This window comes from Accipiter gentilis, chromosome W, assembly GCF_929443795.1.
Source record: "Accipiter gentilis chromosome W, bAccGen1.1, whole genome shotgun sequence".
In the NCBI taxonomy this organism is placed as follows: domain Eukaryota; kingdom Metazoa; phylum Chordata; class Aves; order Accipitriformes; family Accipitridae; genus Astur; species Astur gentilis.
This window is the reverse complement of record NC_064918.1, coordinates 4,737,774-4,754,374: the sequence shown is the minus strand read 5'-3', so window position 1 is coordinate 4,754,374 and position 16,601 is coordinate 4,737,774. Positions and strand designations below refer to the sequence as shown.

The following is a 16,601-nucleotide window of genomic DNA, read 5'->3' as shown; positions in this document are numbered from 1 at the left end:
GTTCACAGCTCAGGCGGCGCAGCCCCTATGTGGGGCACAGTACCGAGCGTTGCATATGGGGTGTATGTAACTCATACAGAAATGAGACAGCACTGCGTGATTATAACTGTTTGTGTTTTCCTCCAGTTGTGTTGTTCTCTGGTGGGATTGATAAATCAATAATATTGATTATATTGACTGGGAGCTTCATGTGGTGCTTGGCTTTATGTGGCTTGACCTGTTCTGAAATCACCCAGAGCCCTGCAAAACCCACACAGCTCAGCAACACAGCTCTTCCCGCCCTCACCCAAATGTCTCGGGCTGTAAATGCGGGGGTAATCACACCCAAAGGAGGGGCTGGGGGGGCGGCAGTGGTTTGTGTCCTGCTCTGTGCAGCTCAACATGTCTTATCAAAATGTGTCTGTGATGCCCTTTGTGTGGTCATTCCCCTCCAGCACATTGTTCCAGGATATTGAACAGGAAGGATTCAGAGATGAGATGAGGCACTAGAGCAATGAGGAAACTGGAAAAGAGTGTGGAGGTGAAAGGCTGCTGGAGGTTAATGTGGTGGTTTATCAAAGGGGTGGCAGCCCGCACCAGGGCTGAAAGCACTTTGGGGAGATCTTCAGTCTGTCAGGCCTAGATAAACAAATCCAAAGGTTGAAATTCAGCAGAGGAGGTGCAAGGGGAGGGAGGAGGGGACAGGCCCTGTGGTCCTCAGCGTGGATCTGAGTGGGGAGATGTACCTCCAGGTCGAGCCCCCCTGCTGCCCGGCCTCCCAGAGCTTCCCCTGGCCTGCATCTCTCTGCAGGACCACAAGGGGAAGCAGATGGGTGGGAGGATGGAGAAAATGCAAAGCTTTGCTCAACCATGAAAGATGATAGCCTCACATCTTTGGGGCAGAGCATCACCTGGGAACAGCAGCCAGGATCTCACTGCCAAACCACAGAAAGTTCAGAGGGGAAAAAAGGCCCTTGCAGCAGAGTGTAAAAGGTTAAGTTAAATGGACTGGTCCAAACCAGGAGGCTGGACAGCTTATAGGGAAAAACACTGGGTGTGAAAGGGCTTTGTCCCAGCAGGAAGGCAAGGGCGCGCACAGGCTGGACGCAGGGGACCCATCCTGATAAGAGTGCAGGGCAGGCTTGTTTGCAGTGCGGGGCACTGCTCACTGGGACAGGCTCCCGCAGAAGTGGTTTTGCACTCTTGTTCCTTCTGCAGCCAGAGAAACCCCTGCCTGGAAGGTGCTTTGACCAAACAACAGAATGGCTCAGCTGATGTACTGTGGAAAAGCAAGGAGGACCCAAGGAGGAGCCCCAGCCCTTGTGCAGGGCCAGCTCTACCGGCCAGGACAGCTGTGCACCGTCCTTCCCCTCTAGCACATCCCAGGGAGGGAGGCTATGGCTCCCGGCAGGTCCTGCACCCCAGGAGGACAACCAGAAAATGAGTACCCCATGCGAGGGGAGCCCTTTTCCCTGTAGGAGAAGGTCTTGGAGCCACAAACCAGAGGTACTGGGCCAGGGGGAGGGCAGGAGGCCGGCAGCACCTGGGCAGGAAAGAGATACAATCTCACCACCCTCTTTTTCTGAGCTGAGGGATGCAGCAAATAAAGGAAAGCAGATAATGAAAGCTATCCCTGCCGACCATTCGCTGGGGTGGTGGCCTGGCTCAGCAAGGGGTCAGCATGAGGCTGTGCTTTTAGAGGGATATTCGCTGGGTAGCGTGGGAGAACAGGGCTCAGCACACATCGTGGAGGGGCCCAAAGCGGAGGGCAGGACTAGATCATGGCTTTGGGCATCCCCAGGGAATCCAGCCTTTTTTGGTGACAGCAATGAGACACATCCTGCCACTCTTCTCTTTGTGTTGGAGAAAACACAGAAAGCCAGGAGGAAACTTCCTGAATGCTTTGGAAATTGGTTGCCTACTGCGTTAATATTTGCTAGCTTATACAGCTGTCCCTCAGGCAGGTGTTCAGTGACTGGTAATAGAAAATGCAACTAGTACATGGGGTAATGTGGTGGGTTGACCCTGGCTGGATGCTAGGTGCCCACCAAAGCCATTCTATCACTCCCCCCTCCTCAGCTGGACAGGGGAGAGAAAATATAACAAAGGGCTGGTGTGTCAAGATAAGGACAGGAGAGATCACTCACCAATTACCATCACAGGCAAAACAGACTCATCTTGGGGAAAATTAAATCAATTTATTACCAATCAACCAGAGTAGGGTAATGAGAAATAAAACCAAATCTCAGAACACCTTCCCTCCACCCCTCCCTTCTTCCTGGGCACAACTTCCCTCCCAGCTTCTCTACCTACCCCCACCCCACACCCCCCCAGCGGTGCAGGGGGACGGGGAATGGGGTTTATGGTCAGTTCATCACACGTTATTTCTGCTGCTTCATCCTCCTCAGGGGGAGGACTCATCACACTCTTCCCCTGCTCCAGCATGGGGTCCCACCCACGGGAGACAGTCCTCTACGAACTTCTCCAACATGGGCCCTTCCCATGGGCTGCAGTTCTTCACGAACTGCTCCAGCATGGGGCCCTTCCATGGCGTGCAGTCCTTCAGGAGCATACCGCTCCAGCGTGGGTCCCCCACAGGGTCACAAGTCCTGCCAGGAACCTGCTCCAGCGCAGGCTTCCCACGGGGTCACAGCCTCCTTCGGGAACCCACCTGCTCCAGCGTGGGGTCCTCCACGGGCTGCAGGTGGATATCTGCTCCACCATGGACCTCCATGGGCTGCAGGGGGACAGCCTGCCTCACCATGGTCTTCACCAGGGGCTGCAGGGGAATCTCTGCTCTGGTGCTTGGAGCATCTCCTCCCCCTCCTTCTTCTCTGACCTTGCTGTCTGCATAGGTGTTTCTCTCACATTCCACTCCCCCTCTGCTGCAGGTTTCCTCTTTCAAAATATGTTATCACAGAGGCACTACCACTGTTGCTGATTGGCTCAACTTTGGCCAGAGGCAGGTCCGACTTGGAGCCAGGGAAGCTTCTAGCAGCTTCTCACGGGAACCACCTCTGTAGCCCCCTCCCCTACTACCAAAACCCCACCACACAAACCCAAAACAGTGACTACTAGAAACAGCACACAGGCTTGGTCGCAGGTCTTTAGGCAATGCCTCAGTAACCAGGTGCCATGGTGCAGGGCACTTCCCACTTGCAGCCAGCTCGCTAATGGCCATAGGCTTTTAATCACTGCTGTCTTCAGCCTAGCTAACAGTTTCCCATGTGGCACTACATCAAATGCTTCACTGAAGTTGGGAGAGATAAAATCTACCGCATTTTCTTTTGTCTAGAATATCACTTATCAAAGAAGGATATCAGGTTAGGCTGGCATGCTCTATCTTTGGTAAACCTGTTAGATACTTTATCATATTTTCCACTTACCTCCAAGCCTTTCTTTTGCTACTTTCTTGCAGAAGCTGTCCCAAAGCCTCCAACCACTGAGGCTGGGGCAATGGGGACTGGCAGTGGCCAGCTGCCTCCTACTGGGGAGCTGCTCACCATCTTGCTGCAGGCAGCTGTCCCTGTGGTTGCTGCCTGCTGGGCTCGCCCCATGCCCCTCTCCAGGGTTTCCTGCAGGGCTTGGTGCAGTCATAGGGTGCTGCGGTACCCTGCTCCCTGCCTGGCCACTTCCCGGGCAGTGGCAGCCGCGGTGAGGGAGTTTCTGTTCTGGATTCAGTGAGGCTTTTGTGTGGGCTGTGGTTCAAGGAGTATTTTTTTTTCCCTTCCTTTCCCTTAATGCTTTTGCCGGGTGTTGGGGCCAGGCTTGCGATGGGGAATCTTGCAGGCAGCCCTGCTTTGGCAGCATAGCCTGAAGCCCTGCAGGCTTCCCTCCCCAAACATCTCGGGCAACCTTTTGACTGCCCTGTCTCTCTTCCAGGTAGCAACGGCTCAGCAGCAGGAGGTAGGTGAGGTGCTGGCCCGAAGGAGGGGAAGGCAGCCAGGGGGCGTACCTACCTGGGAAGAGGGGTCCTGGCAGCTGTGTGCTGAGCCGGGGGGCAGGCAGCCATGGTGGGGGTGCAGGGCCGCCCTAGCATCTGCACAGCTGGCTCTCACGAGCGTCCTCTTGTCTTTGTCTCTTGCAGGACATTCCAGATCTTCATTTCAGACAGGTAAGCGTGCTCAGCTGAGGTTGCTGCCTTCATGTCCCCTCTGCCTTTGGGCCACCAGCCTTCTCCAGCCTTGCCCCATCTCCCTGGTCCAGTAGCTGCAAGGGACTGTCCCCAGTGTAACATGCCTGTGCTCGGCTCACTTGCAGGGGATGTGCTGGTCGTGTTCTTCAGGGTGCTCTTTGCCATCACGGCACTAGCCTTCCTGCTGTACAGCTACAAGCACTGCAGTCAGAATGCACAATGAGCGACAGGGAGCTGCAGGAGAAGGGGCCCCAGGGGGTGGCAGGGGTCAGTCTGGGGCATGGGAAGGGGGGTCTCTCAGGCAGCAACATGGGTTAGCAGGGCCCCCCTGCCTGCTCTAACAACACACACACACCCTTCCTCCCCCACCAGGCTCGACTTGCCAACCAAATCCAAGGTCATCTACACAGCAGCCACCACTAACACCGTGTGAGCCCTGGGCCTCTGCGGAGGTCCTAGCCCTGCTGGCTCAGCCTGTCCCACCCCACCTCCCCTCACTCCTGCCCCGGGCTGAGGGAGGGCAGGTTATCCAGCATCCCACGGCCACACAGGCTGCCCACATGGACTGCCTGGGGCAGCATCTGGCCTCAGCAGATATTTTTGTTATTTAAAAAAAAAAAGCCCTTCCCAACCAGCAGAGACAGTATCAGCCTCTGTGCCCCAGGCAGAGCTCTAGAGCAAGCAGCACAGGGCTCCTTGCACAGCCTGGCCCTGCCCTCTGTCTCTCTGGGACTTCCTCCTATTTGTGCAGTGTTGGAAAAACATAGCTGTGGCTTGGTAGGGCTGGAGAAAGCCAGAGCTGAACGTTGGCAGAGCCACAGCTTCCTTGCTGGCTAGCCCCCACCCAGCTCTGACATAGCTGGAGCAATCCCTGACCCATGGCTGCCTCCCACCTTTCCTGGCAGCTCCAAAACAGCCAGAGCCAAGCCCTGGGGAGCTCCACAGCCCCACAGAAGCCAAGAGAAATGGGCTGGACCTGGGAGAGGGGAGGAACCTGCAGGTCTCTCTCTAGCTCTCAGCAGCCTCCACCTCAAAGTGGTAAAACCAGACATGGACAGAGCAGGAGCAAGACCTTCAGGCAACTGGAGTCTGCAACTGCCAGACACCCCCCATAGTCATGCCAGCATGAGCCACTGCCACCAGCACTGGCACGCACACCCCCACTCACCTATGGTACTTCTTTTTATTGGTATAAAAGCCCACTGTGGACTTCTCAGCCCTGAGCCTGATGGCAGTTTCTCCCTCCCAACCCTGTGGCACAGCATCAGGGCTGGTGCCTGCCTGAAAATCCCCCTCTGAGGGCAGGAGAGGGCAATGATCCACTGGCATGGCCCCCTGAACCCCCCTCCCCAAGCTGTGCTGGTACCAGTTGCGGGGTTGCATCTCCTCCCAAGCCCTCTGCCACCCTCCATATGGCACTGTCTTCTCCTGTCCTCCTCCTGCCCTGGATGCTGTCAGCCCCCTCAAGTCACCCAGTACCCATGGCTGCTCCCAACACACCATCCCTCCCCATGCTGGGATGCCAGCTCACTGCAGTTACCACAGTCCAGCATGGGGGAGGCGTGGCTCCCAGGGCAGCAAGGCTGGGCCAAGAGGCAGAGAAAGTAGCACCATAGAGGTCAGCCCCAGCCCAGAGCCCAGCAGCACTTTGCAAAGCCACTTCCTTCACCCTGCGGTAAGGAGGAGGCACGGGTTTCCCCCTGCCCTGGCACAGGAGACAGCACATCTTCTGCAGCAGAGGGAGAAGTGATGGGTTTCTTTGGGCTCAGGCCTCCGGCAGTCCAAGGTAGCATCCTTCCCAGGCAAGCTAACTGGGGCTCCACTCGCAGCAGGGCCAGCAAAGCCAAGTCCCCCAAAACTGAGCTGTTTTCTGGGGGTTCCCAAAGGGGTGGCAGAGTGAGCCAGCTCCAGCCACACCGGTCAGCTGGCTGCTGCAGCCAGACCCCAGCACCTGTCCTGCCAGAACTGGCCAGGGTCCACCAGTCCAGGAGAAAAGATATTGCAGAGAAGGTGATGGCTGCTCTTGCCACCAGGATGGAGGGGAGGGCAGGGGCAGCTGGGGACAGGAACATCCCACGGGACCTCAGGATTCCAGCTGAGGGCTGGCTCCACTCTGCAGACCTGTGGGAAGCAAGAGGGGAGGGGGGCAGTTTTCACCAGACTCCTTACCCTATTCACTTCCCCCAGCAGAGGCAACAACCTGACTATGGCCCCAAACCCCAGCATCTCCTCTAGTCTGGCAGCCAAGGCAATGATGCCCTTACTCCAGCCCCTGAGGCACCCTCTCCCCACCCCAGCACTGGTCCAGGTACCCAGAGGAACCTGCAGGGTCCCCTGTCCCCATTACAGAACAGGACTTACAGAGCAGGAAGCGCCGCAGGTTCTGGGCAGAGCCCCCTGAGAGCAGGTAAGCCCAAGTGGCGGCGGTGGCCATCAGCAGGTAGGAGGGCACCAGGCTGCCCATGTACAGGGGGTTGCAAAACGTCTAGGGAGAGAGGTGGGAGAGGGAAGGGGTGAGCAGGCAGGAGAAGACAGGGCCAGGATAGGTGGCAGCGTCACCACTTCAATGAGCAGAATCGGACAGGGGATACCAGCTTTGGCATTCAGTTTGCAAAGGGGACACGTGGGGACAGCTGCAAATCCCCCAAAACCCAACTGCTTCGCTAGTGCCGAAGGCTATTACACCCCCAGCACAGGGACCAGCATGCACCACGGCCATCCCTGAATATAGGTCCCAGCACAGAGCTCTGCTCCTGGCTACTCACCGACCCCGAAACGGCAAGGTGCATGATGATGACAGCTGTGATCTCCCACCAGCACCGGTGCTCACAGCCGTGAAAGAAGAGGATCCCCCAGAAGGTGTGAAGGAAAATCAGCACCATGGTCATAAAGGCTGAAGGAAGCAGCAGAGGGGTGTCACCAGGGAGCCACCCACCCTGGCCCAGCCCGCAGGCTTGGGGAGGGATGGAAAGGAGCCGGGGAAGGGGAGTAGGGGCACTGCTGGGTCAGACTTGGAAGCGCTGGGATGGATGGGGGAGAGGAGCAGGGAGGGTGTGCTGGTTTTGGCTGGAATAGAGTTAATTTTCTTCATAGTAGTTAGTATGGGGCCATGTTTTGGATTTGTGCTGGAACCAGTGTTGATAATGCTGAGATGTTTTTGTTATTGCTGAGCAGTGCTTACACAGGGTCAAGGCCTTTTCTGCCTCTCGCACCACCCTACCAGAGAGTAGGCTGGGGGTGCACAAGAAGTTGGGAGGGGACACAGCCAGGACAGCTGACCCCAACTGACTAAAGGGATATTCCAGACCATATGATGTCATGCTCAGCATATAAAGCTGGGGGAAAAAGAAGGAAGGGGGGACGTTCAGAGTTATGATGTTTGTCTTCCCAAGTAACAGTTACACATGATGGAGCCCTGCTTTCCTGGAGATGGCTGAGCACCTGCCTGCTGACAGGAAGTAGCAAATGAATTCCTTGTTTTGCTTTGCTTGCGTGTGGGGCTTTTGCTTTACCTATTAAACTGTCTTTATCTCAACCCATGAGTTTTCTCATTTTTACACTTCTGATTCTCTCCCCCATCCCACTCTGGAGGGAGGTGAGTGAACAGCTGCATGGTACTTAGTTGCCGGCTGGGGTTAAACCACGACAGAGGGTCACAGGACAGAGAGAAGGGTTTGGCACAGAGAGATGTGACAGGGGACCACAAAGGGTTCAGATGGGTATGGGGAGTGGCAGCGGGGTGCAGCATGGAGGGGAGAGCACAAGGGACTGAGCCCCAGCCCCCCCAGGTCTGCCGCCTCTGTGGTGGGGCAGAGATGTGGGCAAAGGGTACCAGTCGCTCACCTGAGGTCAGGAAGTAGAGCTGTGAGTCCCCGTGGATGCCTGTGGTGCCAGGCCCTAATGCGTCTGCCAGGAGATTGATCATGGAGAAGGTGCCGCTCATGAGCCCAAAGCCCACGCCACCCACTGCTGGGACAGGGATGCCGTCAAGCCCCAAGTCACCCAGGGCCACCCCAGGCACCTCCCAATCCCTCGGGGGACCCAGCCAGCTTCAAGGTGAGAAACCCCCCTTTCCCCCCAGCGCCGTGCCCAGCCCTGCCTGGCCGCTCTGTGCTGCACTCACCGTATGCCATTTGCTGGATGGAAATGGGGGAGCAGCCGTCCTCGCTGAGGGCCACCAACCCTTCAATGGCCTTCCTGCAGAGGGGAGAGCACGCTGGAGGCCGGCACAACCTGGCCACCTCCCAGGGCACAGTGCAGCACCAGGACAGAGTAGGCAGGAGCCAGGGTCTCACTCTGCACCATCCTGGTAACCTCCCCATCACTGACCACACCTGCTCTGGAGAGCATCCGCAGGACCACCCTGAACCACTGGACAAACCACACACGTGAAAACCACACGAAGCCACATAGAAAGATTTCCACAGAGGGACGTGAGCGCAAGCCAGCCCCGCAGAGCAGGGATGGGGCAAGTGGGACGTCAAGTGCAAAGTGAGCAGCACCCCCGCACAGAAAACAGCCCCAGTGCTGGCACAGGAGGCGCATGCCAGAAGGGCGTACCTGATCTTGGCAGTTGTACTCTTAGATGTTGGGAAAAAAACAGAGAGGGTGCAGGGAAGAGCTCAAAGAGCTAGAAAAATTCTTTGGGGGGAGAAACTGAGAAAGCTAGGCTTCATAAGTTTTATCAGCTAGAGGTATGGCAGGCGAGGAGGATGCCAGATGGCTCCACAGGCCCAGGAGGACAGCAGCATTTGCAGCTGGAGATCCACAGGGCAATGAAATGCAGTGGTTTGTGTTAGAGGCCGCTCCGCGGAGCTCTGCTACCCTCTGCCTGCCCACCTCCAGCAGCGCCCTGCTGCAGGGAGCGGTGCAAGCCTACATACCCGGCCCCCCAGCCCCTTGCCCCACGCCAGCACCCAGCCAGCTGGGAAGGTGGGGACCGCTGGGGGGGCAACAAGGGATGCCGACTCCTGCATTGCCTCCCTGGTCCAGCGCAGCGTCCATCCGTCCATCCATCCAAAAAACAGTACAGGGTGCAGCGCGTGCTCACCCAGCAGGCGGCACAAGGACCAGCGGTGCCAGGGAGGCCGGGAGCTGCTGAGGCTGCACCTAGACTTTGCCCTGGGCTGGCCAGGGCACTGAGCACGGGCCCGGCAATGATGCGCCCGCCAAAGCCATCCCTAAGAAAGGAACAAGACTTGCCAGGAGACAAGGGCAGATCCCTAACCCTTCCCCATCCCCCACACAGCAAAGTGGGCATTTCCTGGTGCCTGGCATACCCCCAGCTTCTGTCTGATCTGCAGGAGCACTGCTGGTGCTAGTCACCAGGTGACGGGGGCAGAGAGGATGTTACACGTCCTGCAGCAGCCCAAACCCACAGCCTACCTGTCCCGAATTCAGAGAGACTCTACCAGCCACCTCAGCCCTGGGTCCTCCAGACCTTAGGGCTGCTCTGCCCTGCCACTCGAGACCTGCTCGAGGTCAATGTACCGACACAGGTACCACCTGCATGCTCCCAGCAAGGATCAAGGCAGCTTGGTGCCACTCTCTGCATCCCTCCCAGCCGAAATCCGGACCCACCATAGCTGGGAGAGCAGAAGGACCATCTGGCAGTGCTGGAGCAGGGTAGGAGATGCCCTTACCTGAGGAGCTTGTAGTAGAGGAAGCGGAAAGCCTCCTGCAGCAGCACAGAGAACATCACCCCAAATATCAAGAGCCCCTTCTGCAACGGCTCATCCCGGGGGTCGCTGGCTTTAACGGTGATAAACCAGATGAGGGAGGAGAGCAGCAGTGACACTAGCCAGAAGAAAGCCCTGCAAGAGAGAGAGCGCCTGCTGGCACCGGTGCCATGCCAGGACTGGTGCTGGTACCAGTGCCACGCCCGTGCCCATCAGCACTACGCCTGCACCCCTCTATTGGTACTAGCACTGGCAGTAGTACCCTAGCCTTGCCCACTCTCCTACCAGTACCAGCGCTGTTCTGGCACCAGTGCTGGGCAGGTGATGCCTGTACTGGTACTGCTGCTGTGCCTGCACTCCTCCTCTGCTGGTAACCAGAACTGGCACCAGTGCCCCTGCCAAGCCTACACCAGTATCAGTGCCCATACCAATGCCCCTGCTAAGCCCACACCAGTACCAATACCAGTGCCAGGCTCATATCCATGTCAGTACCAGTACCATACCCTATTGATCCCACGGTGGTACTGGTACCACTGCCCCTGCTGTGCACGTCAGTACCACTACTGACCCTGTACTGGTACTGGAACCAGTGCTCTACTGACCCCATGCCATTACCAATACCAGTGTCCCTCTCCATCATGCCCACGCCACGCGGTGACCACAGTGGTACCAGTACAATACTAGTACTGGAGCCCCTGTTGCAAAAGGAATGGCACCAGTATGAGTACTGGTACTGGTGCCCCTGTCATGCCCACAACAGTACCAGTACGAGTACTGGTGCCCCTGTTGTGCCTGCAATGGTACCAGTACAAGTATGGATACTGGTGCCCCTGTCACATTCGCAAGGGTAAAGGGTAGGAGCACCAGTACTAGTGCTCCTGCCATGCTCACAACCACACCAGTATGAGTACTGGTGTCCCTGTTGTGCCCATGATGGTACCAGTAAGAGAACCAGTACTGGTGCCCCTATCATGCAAGCAACAGCACCAGTACGAGCACTGGTGCCCCTGTCGTGCCCACAACAGCGCCAGCCCCCGTTGCGCTTCTGCTAGTACCAGTCACGTTCCTGTCACACCCATGCTGGTACCAGCACCAATACTGGTGCCATACCTGTACCGATACCAATACCAGTGTCCCCTCCACGCCCACACCAGTATCCACGGTGGCACCAGTGCCCCTCCCGCACCGGTACCGGTGCGGGACTGACCCAGCAATAAGGACGATGATGCGGAGCGGGTCGCGGGCGATGGTGAAGAGGAAGAGGCTGAACACCGGCCCAAAGGCGATGAAGGTACACCCGAAGAAGATGGCGAGCGTCATGACAGCAGGGCCCAGGACACGACACCGGGAACGGGAACGGAACCCGGCGGCGCGGCTCGGCTCGGCTCGGCTCGGCTCGGCTCGGCTCGGCCGGCCCGCTCACCCCCCTCCCTTCCCCTCCTCTGCCCTCCTCTCCTCTCCTCCTCTCCTCTCCTCTCCCTCGCCCTTCCGGGGCCGCCTGACGTCACACGCGCGCCGCCGCCGGAAGGGCCGCGCTGGGAGGGGGCGGGGTCTGAGCCGGAGTGGGGCGGGGTTAGGGTCTGTTATGGGGGGGGGGGGGGCACATTCTGAACCTCGGGGTTTGGGTTTGTCATGGGAGGGGGTACAGCCTGTACTGGGGGGCTCAGGCCTGTCACAGGGTACGTGGCCTGCATCGGGGGGACCTGGGCCTGTCATGGGGGAGCAGGGCCTGTCATGGGGAGACATGGCCTGCACCAGTTAGGGACCTGGTCCTGTCACCAGGGGGCGCAGCCTGTACCAGGGGGCTCAGGTCTGTCACGGAGGGGCAAGACCTGCACTGGGGGGGATGTGGCCTGCACCCAGGGGAGCTTGGCCCTGTCACTGGTACCCTCACAGGGGCCACCCAGTGAGGGGGGCCTTGCACTGCCCCCCAGAACCTGGGCCAGCTGGGGATGCCCAGGCTTGGGTGAGGTGTGCTGGCTGTCCCCAAGGGTCCTGTGGTGGGTTGACCCTGGCTGGATACCAGGTGCCCACCAAAGCCGCTCTATCACTCCCCCTCCTCAGCTGGACGGGGGAGAGAAAAATATAACGAAAGGCTCGTGGGTCAAGATAAGGGCAGTTTAATAAAACGATAGCAAAGGTTGCGCGCGAAAGCAAAGAAAAAAAACAAATGATGTTACTCTCTACTTCCCATCAGCAGGCGATGTCTGGCCACTTCCTGGGAAGCAGGGCTCCAGTACGCGTAGTGGTTGCTCCGGAAGAGAAAAATGCCCCCCCCTCCGTCTCCCTTCACTTAGCTTTTATATCTGAGCTGACGTCATATGGTATGGAATATCTGTTTGGTTAGTTTAGGTCAGCTGTCCTGGTTATGTCCCGTCCCAAGATCTTGCCCTGCCCCAGCCTGCCATTGAGGGGAGGGCAAAAATGTTGGAGAGACAGCCTTGATGCTGTGCCAGCGCTGCTCAGCAGTAGCCAAAACACTGGTGTGTTATCAACACCTTTCTAGCTACAGAGCTGCAGAGCACAGTGCTATGAGGGCTGCTATAGGGAGTACTAACTCCATCTCAGCCAGACCCAATACAGGTCCCTAACTGCCTGTCACCCCACCACAGGCCTGCCTTGGTGCAGGGGGCCTCTGGCACTGCCCCCAGGCCCCTTGCAGCCCCTGAGCATGCAGGGCAGGGGCCACACACACCCCGCCCTGCACACTGCTCCTCCTGCAGTGCGCACTCCACGTTCACAGCTCAGGCGGCGCAGCCCCTATGTGGGGCACAGTACCGAGCGTTGCATATGGGGTGTATGTAACTCATACAGAAATGAGACAGCACTGCGTGATTATAACTGTTTGTGTTTTCCTCCAGTTGTGTTGTTCTCTGGTGGGATTGATAAATCAATAATATTGATTATATTGACTGGGAGCTTCATGTGGTGCTTGGCTTTATGTGGCTTGACCTGTTCTGAAATCACCCAGAGCCCTGCAAAACCCACACAGCTCAGCAACACAGCTCTTCCCGCCCTCACCCAAATGTCTCGGGCTGTAAATGCGGGGGTAATCACACCCAAAGGAGGGGCTGGGGGGGCGGCAGTGGTTTGTGTCCTGCTCTGTGCAGCTCAACATGTCTTATCAAAATGTGTCTGTGATGCCCTTTGTGTGGTCATTCCCCTCCAGCACATTGTTCCAGGATATTGAACAGGAAGGATTCAGAGATGAGATGAGGCACTAGAGCAATGAGGAAACTGGAAAAGAGTGTGGAGGTGAAAGGCTGCTGGAGGTTAATGTGGTGGTTTATCAAAGGGGTGGCAGCCCGCACCAGGGCTGAAAGCACTTTGGGGAGATCTTCAGTCTGTCAGGCCTAGATAAACAAATCCAAAGGTTGAAATTCAGCAGAGGAGGTGCAAGGGGAGGGAGGAGGGGACAGGCCCTGTGGTCCTCAGCGTGGATCTGAGTGGGGAGATGTACCTCCAGGTCGAGCCCCCCTGCTGCCCGGCCTCCCAGAGCTTCCCCTGGCCTGCATCTCTCTGCAGGACCACAAGGGGAAGCAGATGGGTGGGAGGATGGAGAAAATGCAAAGCTTTGCTCAACCATGAAAGATGATAGCCTCACATCTTTGGGGCAGAGCATCACCTGGGAACAGCAGCCAGGATCTCACTGCCAAACCACAGAAAGTTCAGAGGGGAAAAAAGGCCCTTGCAGCAGAGTGTAAAAGGTTAAGTTAAATGGACTGGTCCAAACCAGGAGGCTGGACAGCTTATAGGGAAAAACACTGGGTGTGAAAGGGCTTTGTCCCAGCAGGAAGGCAAGGGCGCGCACAGGCTGGACGCAGGGGACCCATCCTGATAAGAGTGCAGGGCAGGCTTGTTTGCAGTGCGGGGCACTGCTCACTGGGACAGGCTCCCGCAGAAGTGGTTTTGCACTCTTGTTCCTTCTGCAGCCAGAGAAACCCCTGCCTGGAAGGTGCTTTGACCAAACAACAGAATGGCTCAGCTGATGTACTGTGGAAAAGCAAGGAGGACCCAAGGAGGAGCCCCAGCCCTTGTGCAGGGCCAGCTCTACCGGCCAGGACAGCTGTGCACCGTCCTTCCCCTCTAGCACATCCCAGGGAGGGAGGCTATGGCTCCCGGCAGGTCCTGCACCCCAGGAGGACAACCAGAAAATGAGTACCCCATGCGAGGGGAGCCCTTTTCCCTGTAGGAGAAGGTCTTGGAGCCACAAACCAGAGGTACTGGGCCAGGGGGAGGGCAGGAGGCCGGCAGCACCTGGGCAGGAAAGAGATACAATCTCACCACCCTCTTTTTCTGAGCTGAGGGATGCAGCAAATAAAGGAAAGCAGATAATGAAAGCTATCCCTGCCGACCATTCGCTGGGGTGGTGGCCTGGCTCAGCAAGGGGTCAGCATGAGGCTGTGCTTTTAGAGGGATATTCGCTGGGTAGCGTGGGAGAACAGGGCTCAGCACACATCGTGGAGGGGCCCAAAGCGGAGGGCAGGACTAGATCATGGCTTTGGGCATCCCCAGGGAATCCAGCCTTTTTTGGTGACAGCAATGAGACACATCCTGCCACTCTTCTCTTTGTGTTGGAGAAAACACAGAAAGCCAGGAGGAAACTTCCTGAATGCTTTGGAAATTGGTTGCCTACTGCGTTAATATTTGCTAGCTTATACAGCTGTCCCTCAGGCAGGTGTTCAGTGACTGGTAATAGAAAATGCAACTAGTACATGGGGTAATGTGGTGGGTTGACCCTGGCTGGATGCTAGGTGCCCACCAAAGCCATTCTATCACTCCCCCCTCCTCAGCTGGACAGGGGAGAGAAAATATAACAAAGGGCTGGTGTGTCAAGATAAGGACAGGAGAGATCACTCACCAATTACCATCACAGGCAAAACAGACTCATCTTGGGGAAAATTAAATCAATTTATTACCAATCAACCAGAGTAGGGTAATGAGAAATAAAACCAAATCTCAGAACACCTTCCCTCCACCCCTCCCTTCTTCCTGGGCACAACTTCCCTCCCAGCTTCTCTACCTACCCCCACCCCACACCCCCCCAGCGGTGCAGGGGGACGGGGAATGGGGTTTATGGTCAGTTCATCACACGTTATTTCTGCTGCTTCATCCTCCTCAGGGGGAGGACTCATCACACTCTTCCCCTGCTCCAGCATGGGGTCCCACCCACGGGAGACAGTCCTCTACGAACTTCTCCAACATGGGCCCTTCCCATGGGCTGCAGTTCTTCACGAACTGCTCCAGCATGGGGCCCTTCCATGGCGTGCAGTCCTTCAGGAGCATACCGCTCCAGCGTGGGTCCCCCACAGGGTCACAAGTCCTGCCAGGAACCTGCTCCAGCGCAGGCTTCCCACGGGGTCACAGCCTCCTTCGGGAACCCACCTGCTCCAGCGTGGGGTCCTCCACGGGCTGCAGGTGGATATCTGCTCCACCATGGACCTCCATGGGCTGCAGGGGGACAGCCTGCCTCACCATGGTCTTCACCAGGGGCTGCAGGGGAATCTCTGCTCTGGTGCTTGGAGCATCTCCTCCCCCTCCTTCTTCACTGACCTTGCTGTCTGCAGGGTTGTTTCTCTTACATGTTCTCACTTCTGTCTTTGGCTGCCATTTCTGTGAGTCCTGCAACTTTTTTTCCTTCTTAAAAAATGTTATCACAGAGGCACTACCACTATTGCTGATTGGCTCAGCCTTGGCTGGCGGCAGGTCCGTCTTAGAGCCAGCTGGTGTTGGCTCTGTCAGACACAGGGGAAGCTTCTATTAGCTTCTCACAGAAGCCACACCTGTTGCCCCCCCCACTACCAAAACCTTGCCACACAAACCCAATACAGGTAAGCAGCTAACCACAGACCTGGAGAAGACCCTGGTAAGTAATAGCATATGCATGCATGGTCACACGCTTGTATGTGTGCTCAGATGGCATCATGAACATGAACCATGAAGCAGACTCCATGAGAGATCAAAGACCTTGTGGCTTCCCCATGTGCTGGCCAGGTGTCCTGGTTTCAGCTGGGATAGAGTTAACTGTCTTCCTAGTAGCTGGTATAGCGCTATGTTTTGGGTTCAGCATGAGAAGGATGTTGATAACACACTGATGTTTTCAGTTGTTGCTAAGTAGTGTTTAGACTATACTCAAGGATTTTTCAGCTTCTCATGCCCAACCAGCAAGAAAGCTGGAGGGACACAAGAAGTTGGCACAGGACACAGCCAGAGCACCTGACCCAAACTGGCCAAAGGGGTATTCCATACCATGTGACATCATGCCTAGTATATAAACTGGGGGGGAGTTGGCCTGGGGGGATCGCTGCTTGGGAACTAACTGGGTGTCAGTTGGCAGGTGGTGAGCAATTGTATTGTGCATCACTTGTTTTGTATATTCCAATCCTTTTATTATTATTATTATCATTTTAGTATTGTTATTATTATCCTTATTAGTTTCTTGCTTTCTGTCCTATTAAACTGTTCTTATCTCAACCCACAAGTTTTACCTTTTTCCTTCCGATTCTCTCCCCCATCCCACTGTGTGTGTGGGAGTGAATGAGCAGCTGTGTGGTGCTTAGTTGCTGGCTGTGGTTAAACCATGACAGCAGGTAACATGCCAGCTGTGGAAGGGGACACACCAGTGACATATCTCTATCACTGTGCACTTGAAGAGAATGGTCAGTTTGGACTGAGCTTGAGACTTGCAGGTTTTCTGTGCATCCCAAGGTGATGGAGACATGGGAACACAGCCCAAACTGTGTGCATTATCGCTCCCAGCCCTCCACAGCCACAGAGGACATCCTTACACTGGCCATACCCACCTCAGA

At 56.5% G+C, this 16,601-nt stretch overlaps 1 protein-coding gene across 9 annotated transcripts; it reads right to left on the bottom strand.

Annotated features, from left to right (window-relative positions):
* Positions 1 to 2,090: 2,090 nt before the first annotated feature.
* On the bottom strand, positions 2,091 to 11,231 carry LOC126035327 (gamma-secretase subunit Aph-1b-like). Of its 9 annotated transcripts, none has more exons than XM_049793835.1 (7): positions 11,000 to 11,231; positions 9,757 to 9,927; positions 8,238 to 8,311; positions 7,958 to 8,083; positions 6,880 to 7,007; positions 6,476 to 6,599; positions 6,090 to 6,235 (listed from the first exon to the last, which is right to left on the bottom strand). In XM_049793835.1, the coding sequence occupies exons 1-7, from the start codon at positions 11,110 to 11,112 to the stop codon at positions 6,198 to 6,200; spliced, it is 774 nt and encodes a 257-aa protein (XP_049649792.1). In that variant the 5' UTR covers positions 11,113 to 11,231; the 3' UTR covers positions 6,090 to 6,197. The 9 variants fall into 9 exon arrangements, with proteins under 9 accessions (XP_049649787.1, XP_049649788.1, XP_049649789.1 ...); XM_049793836.1 differs by having other exon boundaries at positions 7,958 to 8,080; XM_049793837.1 differs by having other exon boundaries at positions 7,958 to 8,020.
* Between the last annotated feature and the right edge of the window lie 5,370 nt (positions 11,232 to 16,601).

Coding starts and splice junctions, on each gene's coding strand:
- LOC126035327 (XM_049793830.1), bottom strand. CDS start 11,112: ATGACGCTCGCCATCTTCTTCGGGTGTACCTTCATCGCCTTTGGGCCG. Junction 8,084..8,237: donor CATCCAGCAAATGGCATACG/GTGAGTGCAGCA, acceptor TCCCTGTCCCAG/CAGTGGGTGGCGTGGGCTTT. Junction 6,236..6,475: donor CCTGCGGCGCTTCCTGCTCT/GTAAGTCCTGTT, acceptor TGCTTCCCACAG/GTCTGCAGAGTGGAGCCAGC.